This window comes from Mercenaria mercenaria, chromosome 2 (assembly GCF_021730395.1).
Source record: "Mercenaria mercenaria strain notata chromosome 2, MADL_Memer_1, whole genome shotgun sequence".
Taxonomy (NCBI): domain Eukaryota; kingdom Metazoa; phylum Mollusca; class Bivalvia; order Venerida; family Veneridae; genus Mercenaria; species Mercenaria mercenaria.
Window position 1 is genome coordinate 118,538,100 of NC_069362.1, and position 13,796 is coordinate 118,551,895.

Consider the following 13,796-nt stretch of genomic DNA (forward strand, 5'->3'; position numbering starts at 1 on the left):
CGGTATACTAGGTGTATATGTTAAATTTAATCATTTTTATCATTAAAAGGCCAAAATAATTAACGTTTTCTTTGCAAATGTTTTCACTATTAGAGCTACCTGTATTTTTACTTTTGAGATCTGTAGTAACTACGCTCAAAGGATAGAAAATACGTAAGTACTTGTAATTTAATACTTATAGTAGTTATTTAATTATTTTTGATAACATCTGTTAGTTCTGGATGGACCGAACAGCAGAGTTCGCATACATTTTTGAACACTATCTCTGTACGTGTACGTTTAGTGCAGTTCAACAGAAAAAAAAGAGAAAAAATTTTTGTAGTACATGAAGTCTATTTACTTGAACAAGCAACAACAGAAAATCAAACCATACATCTATTAAAGTTTGTTGTCATCCTCTGCGATGTCTTATAAATGTAATACATTTGCTACCTTTTATCAAGACTTAAAGCAATTCCTCGAGAGAGACCTTGTGTGACATATAATGTTCGGATAGTTAAGGAAATTGTCCCGTTAAAATTGTAACTCTATGACAGGTTAATAGATGTCAACAAGTATAATATAACTGCAATCGGAATTAATACCGCAAACATACTCTATCATATTCTATTATAAATCAATTCTGAATTCCAGAATTAACTGCCGTGAAGAAAATCACATTTTTCACTTGTTACCCGCTTTTGTCACCCAGCTTGTAATTTTGCATAATTGTAAACTACAATAGCAGTTTTTAAAGAGTCATCAAATTGTAAACAGTGTGTTGCAATGCACACATAGAAGCGCAAGTGTAAGGAAATACCAAACATGTTTCAATCCTAATGTTTTTCAATAAACGAGATCAGATCTAATCATTAAGCGTAACTGCCACGGAAAAGACATTTAGATGAATTCCCGTCACATGTCTCTCTCAATCAAGTTCTCCTGTTCCTGTATATAATTAGATTTACTGTGAAATTAGTCTCCGAATGAGGACGTGTATGCATTATGCATGAGATAGCTATTTAGCCTTGAATTATTATTTCACTGAATACATAGATAGGTATTTGATATGTTCACCTCAGTAGAAACAGTCGTTTAAATCAGTGAAAACGAAATTCAAAACAAACAAAAAAATCTTAAAGCGAAAATCACGATTTACGACAATGGTTTTAAAAAACAGTCAGTTACTCCACGGTAAACCTAATGACGTCTATCTTTGATAGTTAAAATGTTCTAATCTAAAAACTATGATAAAAACTGTTTATTGGTCTGAACTTAGGCTTGTTGTATTGTTTGGCTCTTATGGAATGGTTTTGTTGGAAACAAACTGTCCTGAACATGCGGACATCTAAAATTCATCGCTTCGCTCTTATCTAAATAACATTTGGTTCAGTCATCGTTTAAGCATTTTAAGTTTTTCCGGGAAAATATCACGCAAAGAACTAAATATGTTATATAACAAACTATTGTTGAATTACTGAAAACAGTTAAATTTCACACGTCGGCGTTTATTACATTCATGTGATAATTATGAAGAATGATTTATTTCTAAAACTATCGCCTTTGTTAGGTTCTCCACTTGGAGTCAGTATATGGTATTATTTGTGTCACTTTCAATTACAGGAACAATCGCCTTGGATATTCAGGTGTATATATAACGCATGCATCTTTTGACTATTAATCTAACAAATGAGAGTATAGATTTTACCACAATCTGATTCGTCGAAATACAAATTTAATATACGTCTACATTCAATATGACAAAATATATGTAAATTACTGTCGACATGATGATATAATGATCCAGAAATCTATCTTCAGTGGAATATTCTAAATGGAATGAAGGATGGCTCAATATGTGTATATATCGATATACAATTGAGACGTGTGTGTACTTTAATCAATATATAAGACAATTAAATCTGATTTGTTTGATAAAGCCAGACTAAGCGTTACCAATATTCTTTATTCACTATCTGATACACAGTCAAGTATAAAAAATTCAATATGGAAAACGGCGAATATTTTCTTTCCTTTTACAATCAAATGCATGCATATGTTCAGAGAACGTGAAATGTCGGTCTTTTGGTTGTTTTTAAATGAATTTATATTGTCATTTACCCTTTAACAGTGTATTCACAGTGTAATCAACAATGCATCTATAGTATCTTCATCTATTAACTAGGTAATTATAGTGCGTTATACTTATTACCAAGGTATTTGTTTTGTCATTTACCTATTAATAAGGTATTCGTTTTGTCATACACATATTAATAGTGTATTTATCTTGTCATTTACCTTTTATTCAACAGCAAACAACAAAATTAATGTTTTATATAGCATGTGTCGTTGAAAACTTAACGCTGTGATCATCAAGCATTTCAGTGTCATTTAAAAACAACCAAAGACCGACATATCCCAATTATAACGTGTTTAACAGTCGGTGCTACTGTCTTTGTTAAGTTAAATTTTGACAATACATATTTCAAAATATTAACATGAAATAAGCAGCACTGTAAAGATTCCAATTCATATTTGGCGAATTATGAACAGTTAAGCACACAAACATACATTTTAAATGACAATATGCTTGTTGGTATATCTACAATTATGAAAAGTCTTATTAATATCTAAAACCTACATGGCAATAGTGTTATTTTTCTTTTGATGCCCATCGGGAAAACTGACCGGAGGATCAATATTTTAAAATCGGTTGGTCTAAAATGACCTTATTTTTTTTTTTTTGCTGGAGAGGGTGGCTGGGGTCGAATTTCCTTAAAATACAATGATGCTTAAAAAGTAAATGGTTGGATAAAATTCTACATGGTAGAAAAATATTTAACGTGCAGAACTACCTTAATAGGTATTAGACACTATAAATACTTTGTTGATAGGCAAATGACACTACAAATATACTTTTCGAAGAAAAAGTAGAGCTATTGCACTCGCCAAGCGTCGGTGTCGGCGTCGCCGTTGGTTAAAGTTTTGATAAAGTCAAATATCTCTGTTACTATCAAAGCCATTGGCTTGAAACTTAAAATTACTATCAAAATCTACACCAGGAGAAACAATCCCCACAACTCTGATTGAAATTTGACAGAGTTATGCCCCTTTTTAACTTATTATTGTTTGGTTAAATTTTTATTAAGTTTTTACTGGCAAAGTTCTAATTCAGAGTCGAGCGCTGAGAAAAGTCGAGCGCGCTGTCATCAGACAGCTCTTGTGATATATGTACTCTAGGTAAGCGATTCCACGTAGATAACAATATAAATACCACATTAATAGTAGAATGAAATAATATAAATACCCTAGGTAAATGACAACAGAAATATAATGTTGATACATAAATATCAAATTAAATACCCTGTATATTGGTAAATTACTATTATCAAAAAAGACATTTTGAATCGGAAATAAATCGGAACTTGAAAATCTATCGATAGCTCGTTGTCATGACGACGTTACCAGATTTGGAAACTATTGCACAATATACGATAAAATCAATATGCAGGATCGCAGGATCTTGAATCGTTAGAGATATCAAGCGTAAATGAATTAAGAAATAATAAATCTGTTCCTATATTTTATCAGTTAATAAAATATGGGCATGAGTTTGGATGCGTAATAATTAAATCACGAGTGCGTAGCAACGCAAATAATTCGCATTTTACAGTAATACATTTTCAGCGTAATACGTCCTTCGGGTCATATGCTGTTACAATTTACCCCCTATGGTTAGAAAGTGTTGCATAGCCAATGGAACGTATTGATATTTGTTTCATTTTTTTTATCAGAATTTTGAGAAGTATTTATAAATAAGTAATCTAACAGCTCGCAAACTAATTATGAACAGAATCATCAAAATAGGCGAGTTGACCCTGTGTTACGAGTGACGAGCTTAGCTTTTATATGACGTCACATCATTATGACGTCATACTTTATGTCATACATTTATGATGTCACCGCTGAATCATAATTAAGCTAATTGAATTCGCCCGTAGAGATCAGAACGTGTTTTAAGGACCTACACCTAAGTCAGTTTGACTTTTTATTATATTTATGTTTTTGAAATGCTGTTTTCAACCGTTTGGCCCTGAAATAATCCGTATGTAAATGAAGTAGAATCTCTTATGTTACAATCATAGGGGGGGGGGGGGGGGGAGGGGGGGGGGGAACAGCTCAGACAGCTCTTGTGATATATGTACTCTAGGTAACAGCCAACCATATTTTATCGTAGATTCATGTATAGGCGACTCGCATAATGTTTATATAGCAATTGCTGCGGATTGTGTTAGAATTCCTTTTTGTTTCTGTTTACAAAGAGATAAATGATTGGATATAAAAGTCAGATAATTTGATCCTTGAGCATTTTAATTCTATTGTATTGTTTAGGAGTAGAAATCAGTATGAAACGATATTTTTAAATCATTTCGAAAACTGTTTTAAATTCACAACTATCGACCGAATACTGATTTTTCTGCATAATTTTTAAACGAGATCATATAATATTTTCATTTACTACTACCGATGTCTTTTTTAGATTCTATTTGCTGTTGACAATGTTGGGAGGTCCCGACGTGATTTTATCCTTGTATATTATGTATTAAACATGATTGAAAAGGGTTAATGTATTTATACACAGAAAACACATTAGATGATTTCTAATCAACTGCCTAACTCATTCAAGTCTCCCAGTTCCTGATTATGATTTGATTTGCTGTGCAATTAGCCATAAAATCATTAAACTTGAAAATGTATTGCAGAAATTTGAAAAAAAAGGAATAATTTCTAAAACCAAACGGTAAAATTCAGACTGAACATAACATTTACTGGAAAGCATGGTGGTTATTAGAATTAGCTTTTGACCTCTATTAAAAAAAAATAACGACCATCATGTTTTGCTAGCGATTTTTTCATATGATGACGTTACTTTGAACGAAGCTTTAAAAACATTCTGTCTTTAATAGACCTCGTAAAGGGGTTTTAAAATGACAGGCTTGAAATCGGGCACATTCATATTAGTTTATGATTTATCAAACTGCTGACATAAGTTGAATTCTGTCTCCTTTTTCTATAGCACATCTATAACCATTTACCAGAAAATCACCAGACATATATTGAAACTTTTAGTAAATCTTAAAATAAATTCAAACGTCATTCAAAGGTCAACAACACATTTTTGTTAACGATGGGAATCACAAATTTATATAATTCGTTTCCTTAGAGAAAAGAATATGATAAATTATGCTCTTTAAACTTGCAAAACATTCATTAAATTTGTGAAAGGCAGACGCTATAATGTTTTGATAGTCTCATGAGAAATTGTGCGAAACTTTTCTTCAACTTCGTTAATATGACAAGTGATTGGCATCCCTATGGAGACTGGCTACACCCAACTCATCGCTGGTATATTTTTATACTGTTAAGAATGAAATTTCATTCTCAGTTTGTCCACTGAGACCTAATTTTACATTATTGAAGCTTTTAATGAAACCTCGAGGTACCTTTGTAATACTTTAAATGTGGACAACCTATATTTTTCAAAAATGCCGAAACACATTTATCCAAAGGAATTACAACTTAACAAAGCCAATACTTCAGACTTAGAAACGTTCTTTTTAGACTTACATTTATCAAATGCAAAAAGTAATTTAGAAACACGAATATATGATAAAAAGAGACGATTATTCAACTTGCCAAACCTGGACGGAGATGTCCCTCTAGTAACATTGTAGTTTTGCAAGAGCTTGCTCAAAGTCAAGAGGATTTTAGTCATAGAATTCTTCCAATTCCCAAAAGTTTATTACAACAGGGTTACAGATATCAGAAACAACGGAAGGCTTTCACTAAATTCTACCACAGATGGTCCGAACTTTTATAGGAACATAACATAAAAGATAAAACATTTCTAAAACTTGGTTTTGCACATCCCGGATGTAGATTATTAGCTACGGAAAATTGAACGTTAGTCAATGCTTAATTTAAACAAATATTTGCAAAATGTGTGGGAAAAATTATCAAAGAAGATACGAAGAGAAAATCGTAAAGCACAGTGAATGTTTGGTGACTGACCCCTCTGCTTTCTAATTTGATGGTGCGTTGCTTCCGCAAGACTCTGTGGGGTTTTTCTTCTAAATCCTACTGAACGGGCAGAGTTGAATTTTGTATTGCCATTCTTAAACTAAGGCTCTTGGTACTCTTGACTTCAGACAAGGTGCTGAGTATATTGGTATACTTAAAACACAAATTGGCCTACTTGTATATTTTACTTTATACAATCTGGTATTTTGTCACTATGTTTGAGCTTTCTTTAGAAGTTATCTTATCTTACTTGTTGAAAATACGGTACGTGCCAGACTGGCATGCCCCAAGGGCGTTTACATCCTCTTCTCTCATTTACTGACCGTTTGAAGACGGTGTCCCTATTTTCAACTTGGTTTTTCTTGTCTGTTTCGTGTTGTATGTTATGTAATATGAAATCATGCGTAACATTTTGTTTTTATAGGACATGAAGCCAATTTAATGTACTTGTGTTTACATTTGCATGGGATTTACTCTGGTTCTTGGTTATTTTTAACTCAGTGCGATCAATTTTAATTCAGTTAATTTATGCTGTCCCTTTCATAGGCTCATGTCTTTAATGTAAAGCATATTCGATTTTCATTCCATCACATGGTGTCCTTATAACAAAGAGAAATTGTTAGCTAAGACCCCAAATTATGCTTTTAAATAAAATGTGTGCTTGTTTTGATATTGACATATATTTACCGTATTGCAATGCACCTTTTATCAGTTAAAATATTGAAAGGCGGATTACCAAAGGTCTCATAGCAAGACATCAAGAAGAGCTTTAACTTATGTTTTAAAGATGCATGTTTAGAAAGACACCCTATACAGTTTGTATTGGTACTGGCTACAGAATAGAGTTACTTGTCCCTCTCTATCCAACTCGTTGTTCACTGAAATGTGGTACCTTATTGTATGAATGAAAATATGCATTTGTCAACATTCTCAACATATGGGTATGGTAAGACTTGTGGCAATTTTGAGAAAGATTTTCTAAAATAGAAATGTCAGGCATAAGTTAAACTGTTAGGTTCGCCAGTCTTTTTTTGGCATTAGACAACAGGTAGAAATCAAAACCATTAAACTGTGACCAAGAAACATGCCAACACGGCAATGTGTTTAGAAGAGTAACTCGTTTCAAGTGAGCTATATAGCCTTCTTGTTAAACTGTGAATGACCGTTTATATGTGAAATAAACATGAATCAGAGGTTGCAATTAGTTGTAGTGTAGTGCCTACTGGCTTTAATATCGGCTTAAATATTACCTTGTCTTTGGAAAGAGATATGGCCAGAAGTACGGCCTACAGGGCAAGTCATGTTAAATATCTATTAGACGGGAAAAGCAAGAACCTACTTAGGGTTTGAAATAACACTTGAAGGCAGACTTATTAGAAAGTCTCTGTATATTACATACTTCATCGCTTAATGAGACTCATTTGGCGCTTCTTGTAAAAACTGCCGGCTCTAATCGATAACTTAACCTCTGAATTGATTTGATTTGCCGTTGCTAGACCAGATAAACTGCCTGTGTTTCGTCCAAGATTCTCTGTTTTCTACCATGTCCAATGAAAGGAATTATTCTACTGAAGATGCATGTTGAGCAAATATAACATTCTGTAAATATCATGCCTTAATTTGTATGTAATAGGCTTTACTAAGGGTTTTTCCTTAAATACAAAATATAAACTACATGTAGAACTCTTTTCAAATATTTATGTAGACATGGTCTTTATTTTACATATGCACTATAAAGTTTAACCAACATAACGAAAGGATAGAAATATCACCCAAGCAGACTTAAATGCAATAGATACACAATAAACTACAAGTAAATTTATATTCGAACATTTAATGTATTTATGTAGCCATGAACTTTATTTTACTATAAATCAACCTTACAAAAGTTGAATATACCATCTAAGCAGATATACAAAATGCCATTGCAATGCAAAACTTCTGACAAAGTTCGATATTACAATTATTCCTCTAATTTAAATCTGCAAGAACTAATGAAATCGCAATGATAAGCACGAATGTACGGTGCCCCTAAAGTGACATGTTACACACTTTTTTTCCAATTAGGTAATGTGAGACTTTTTTTTATTTCGTTTAAACGAAATAACTTATTACGTTTAAACGAAATGATTTCGTTTAAACGAAATAACTTATTTCGTTTAAACGAAATCATTTCGTTTAAACGAAATCATTTCGTTTAAACGTAATAAGTAATTTCGTTTAAACGAAATCATTTCGTTTAAACGAAATCATTTCGTTTAAACGAAATAACTTATTTCGTTTAAACGAAATGATTATTTCGTTTAAACGAAATCATTTCGTTTAAACGAAATCATTTCGTTTAAACGAAATCATTTCGTTTAAACGAAATAGTTATTTCGTTTAAACGAAATCATTTCGTTTAAACGAAATCATTTCGTTTAAACGAAATAACTTATTAGGTAATATGATTTCGTTTAAACGAAATGATTTCGTAAGTTATTTCGTTTAAACGAAATGATTATTTCGTTTAAACGAAATCATTTCGTTTAAACGAAATAACTTATTTCGTTTAAACGAAATCATTTCGTTTAAACGAAATAGTTATTTCGTTTAAACGAAATCATTTCGTTTAAACGAAATCATTTCGTTTAAACGAAATAAGTTATTTCGTTTAAACGAAATAAGTTATTTCGTTTAAACGAAATGATTATTGCGTTTAAACGAAATGATTTTGTTTAAACGAAATAAAAAAAAAGTCTCACATTACTTAATTGGAAAAAGTGTGTGTAACATGTCACTTTAGGGGCACCGTACGAATGATCAAATGGGATCTATATTTTCCTTTCATAAGCCACTGACGAGGAATATATAGCTTATAAATAGTCATACCATAATTATTATAAAATACATTTTTATGCATCTGTTTCCAATATATATCAGATACATGTGACAGTTTCTATATTTTCTTGCAAATGAATGCAAAGATCGAAATTACTCGTGCTATTGATAATACATAATATAAGTAAAGTCTTCTATTCATTTCAGAAGATCATGTGTACTCGTAATTGTTAACTTTGCACAGGAGAACATTTTCCAGAATTCTAAGTACTAGCGATTTATATTTGAATAATGTGTCCCCTTTCTCCAAAAGATCGCTTGTTATGCAGCAGTCACACAATCGATTAAAAATGCGGAAAATTTATTTGCGTTTGCTTTGTTAAATTGTTCAAAGAGTTCTACGTCGGTATATTCATCCAAAAAGATTAACAGAATTTATCTATTTCTGTCAAAGAAATATATACGAACAAGGTACTTGAAAATTTACATTTATCACATATTAGACGTCGCGGGAGTGTATAAAGCCATTATATAAAATTGATAATACACTAGTGTAATAAAGCTTTGACGTCGACGTCCTTTAAAGTATAGGAGACGTTGTTCAAGTAGAATATTTGATGTTTCGACAGGAAAAGCGAACATGTGATAAAATTACATTTGTACTTTTCACATTGACTTTATTAAACTCGTTGACTAAAATTGATTAAATGCTCGACAGAGCCTCGCATTTTATTATTTTATTCAACTCGTTTAATAAATTCAATATGAAAAGACTCTCATGTAATATCCTCTATGTAGTCTATTTTATTTGCATATACAATGTAGAGTGAATTTGCCTAATTACCAGCATTTAAAATATTCATGGAATATATGTGCAATTACTTTCTACTCACAGCAAAATTTTCTCGACATTTAATATATATTTCTCGCTGATTTTATTGAAAAGTCTAACGGCTGCGGGTAGTTCATGAAATGTTCTGGTATTAGCGCTATGTTATAACGCCTTCATATCTTAAACTGCAAACAGTGAAATGTTTTGGAATATCAAGAAAACTGGACAATAAATTTAAATTAAATGCAAATGTGCTTGACTAGGATAGATTATGATATAATTCGAAGATAAACCGCAAAATCACGTGATTGTTAAGAGTCCGTGATTATCAAGAGTCCGTAACTGTCAATAGTGTAACGACTACTGAATGCATTAAGGGAAGTAATTCCACTAATATGCAAATTTGTAGACCTGTCAATTGTCATTGGAGTAAAATGACTGTATAAAGGCGCAATAAATCACCTTTGGTGATGAGCTAGCTTTTCACCGACGGGATTTGTGTCTGTCTGTCCGTGTGGATGCCAGTACATGGCACTAAAACGTTACAATAGAAAGAGCTCGAGTCCGTAATTAACAATATTAAAAGTCCGTAATTGTCAATATTAAGACCATTGAAACTGTATTAGTGGGCATTTTATTCGACCTGGCGGGGCGAAGTTAATCTCTCACATATGCAAATAATGGTAATCTCAAAAAAAAAAAAAAAAAACGAGCAAAATAGATAGAGTAACATAATTGTTTAATTCCATAACTAACGACTAAAATTCAACGCTACGTTGGTTACAGTGTAAGGTAGGTGACCACTGAGCAAGAAATCAGGTTGCCGAATATACTACATATCCTGCACAATAATGCAGTGGACCGTCGCGAAACTCCGTCCAGCCAGGTCGATTAAAACGCACTATATGTATGGAAAGCTATGTATAGACATTAGTTATCATCTTGTCAAATTCCAAATATTGCCCATTCATCACCAACACGACTTTGTTTCGAAAATCAATGTAATCAGTGCTACATTTATTACGGATTAATTTTAACGTTAATGATTTATTGAGGCCTAAAGAAATGTTTATAAATACCGTGTTATGTGATCAAATAAGTAAATTTCAAAATTAATTCTTTCAATTGTGATAAAACAAATAAACTTTTGTTTGCTTGTGACGGATTGTTTATTTAATCGAAATACATTCATCAAATTAAATATAACATGAATATCATGAAAACTCAATTTTAGTACATAATAAAAATTAATTTACTCGGTAAAAAGAAAAAGAAATGAAAAACACAAAAATAGTGATCCTGTTGAAAGCAAATATTACTTAATTCGAAGAAAAACGCAGTAAAATTTGTATGAAAATCTTTCTGAAGCATCGGACGCCTTTTAGCAAATAGAAACCAGATTCCGTTTCGATTCATTCTATGATAAGAGATATCAAATATGTAACACCGCACAGGCTTAATTGGAAGTATACTGCGTGGTTAAATACGTGGTCCAACAGATCAAAAATTAACAGCAACGTAGCGGGTACAGGGTGATATTTTCGGCGCCGCAAGGCATTTAAAAACTGCTGTTTGGACAATTAATCAAATCAAAAAGGCTAAAAATGCAATTCAGCATTTATAATTTAATTTAAAAGTCTGTTTTGTTGACGTGAAAATATATGTATTCCATCACAGTTATATCATCACCTTAAGGGGAACTCTACGGCAACATTGAATTGGCCCCACAGGGCCAGAAATACAAACCCAGTGTGTAACGAGGTGTACAGCATACTATCATAGATATGAGGGTTGTAAGTTTAACAAGTAATTTCCATTAATTATTGTACTATTCCCATAGTAAACAAATTGAATGTAAAGCTCAAATGGATTACTGTTCTGTAAATAACATCTAGTTTACCGTTCTCCATTTTTTGTTTATATTTCTTACGGTTTTATTACAGCAGTGGTATAGCTTTAGTGTAATCTTCTATACGTCTGTTTACATGAATACATGTGATATAATTAAAGTACTGAGGTGAAAATGCTTTTAGAATTAACAAAGTAATAGCCAAATGAATAGAATTGCGATACAATGAGTTTGCTGGACGGGTAAAAACTGGCAAACAATTTTGTTTTGTTTAAATATTCAATGTATTTTCTACATGACTGTTTATAATTCAAGTGTTGCAAATCAAGTATGGATATTCATTAAACTAGTCATGAAAGGTCTTTCGCCTTTTGCTTATCAAGGACAACTGCGGAAAGAAAAAATATCCAAACGTTTAAATTATTGTATGAGACTGTTACGATTTTAACAAAGAATTGTTGTTTATATTATCCTTTCGGACATTTATTCTGCAGTTATTTCATATTCACTTTACAGATAGTCTCGATCTGCTGTGTATGTTCTGTTTTTGAAATACTTCGGACATCTCTCTTTCATATATTCGGAATAAAATGCTTGGACTTTTTAATCTTGTTATCCTTTGTACGAGTTAATTCATTTGTTGATGTGTTTGTATTAATGATTTAGCATATTTAATCGTTTACTTTTTTATAATACTTTATCTCCAAAACACATGTAGTATTAAGAATCCATTTTAAGTATCAGATTTTATTAAATGTTCTGAGTATGCGTCTTTGATAACAAACTTCTTCTATATACTTGATCCCAAGAGTGTAAAACAGATCACTTATGAATAAAGAATGCCATGTTGTTGATTGTTTGAAAGATAAACCTTTACTCAATGACCTGACTTTGATATTGAACACTACGGACCACCAGAGCAAATGCGTTTCGATTTCAAAACTGATTTCCCGGCGGATTTATTGAACCAAAAAGCAAAAAACATAAACTGGTTAATCTGAATTCCATTGGAAAATGGATAGAATGGAAATTATACATTCGGGCTCAGACGGAATTTCATGCCTAACAAATGCAGTGAAAAGTATATTAATCAATCATTCAGTCGTTAATATTGTTTTAAAAATGACAGTAGAATCGATATTGATTATTAATATATAATCATACTGCACTTGATTTACGTTATAGGTGAGATTTATTGTTTTGATCAAGTTCTAAACTTGTTTGGATAAATATTAATTATCTTTACTAGTCAAAAGATATTATAGTTAATTGACTTGTAAACAGTGTGAGAAGGTCATAACAAGAGACTTCTACAATGGTAGGTTGTTGGTCGAGACGAAAAAGACACAGAAAAATATTTTAATATCACTGCAAGGTGCATAATTATATATTTTTATGACCTTATCCAATTAACTTTTGTGCGGTCAAAGAAATCGTTAATAAGGAACTTTTTAAAGAAATAAATACGACTTTGACTATTGAATGGAACCTAATAAAACCACATTTATTACAATACTTACACTCTATCCCCGGGAATTTCATCCAAATTATCATTATATTCTATTCCTATTATAGTCACAATAAGTCCAGGTATGAATAACACAGCACCAACAAATAACATCACAAAAAATCGTTGCCACGAAAACCGGTGAGGCGTTGGATACACCCGTCTTACCCCACTTTTTCGGTTTCGCATAACACTAGCATAAACAGCCGGCCTCATTTTCACTTTATTCTCTTGTTGTTCAATCTGGTGTAATTAATTCCTCGTTAAGTTCCAATCACCGAAAAGTTGCATCGACGCTTAAGACGTCTAGGCTTCATGCTGCAATAGAAAATGGATAAATCAGCTTCGCTCTAGAGATGTAAAATCTGCTACATCTATAAAAGGAATGGTATTCGCCCGATATAATACCTGTTTCAGAGCAACATCTATCGCACACTGCTACCATGCTATTGGAAAACGAATTAGTTAGATACGTTAAGCTGCGTGTGTCAACGTTTTCCGATGCTGTTTCACGATGACAGTTGGTAAATATCTTAAACTATAATCTTTTAGTAAAAAATACACATATGGAAACTTTTTTTTTTGCTGTTGTGTTTGAATTGGTCAGTTAAAGAAAGATAATATAGAGTCTTCGTTTTTCTGATTTTGTTTCATGGGTTTCCCTCAATAAAGGACATCTGGCGTCACGTAATTCATACATCAAATTACACTGAAACAGATTCTCTTTT

The 13,796-nt window shown here is 32.0% G+C and overlaps 1 protein-coding gene across 1 annotated transcript in view; it reads right to left on the bottom strand.

Moving 5' to 3' along the window:
* LOC128555398 (uncharacterized) overlaps positions 1-13,473 on the bottom strand; it is a 54,182-nt gene extending 40,709 nt beyond the window's left edge. The window contains exon 1 of the mRNA XM_053537666.1: positions 13,082-13,473. Coding sequence (XP_053393641.1) covers positions 13,082-13,284 — 203 coding nt within the window. The 5' untranslated portion in view covers positions 13,285-13,473. The remainder of the gene's footprint in view (positions 1-13,081) is intronic.
* Between the last annotated feature and the right edge of the window lie 323 nt (positions 13,474-13,796).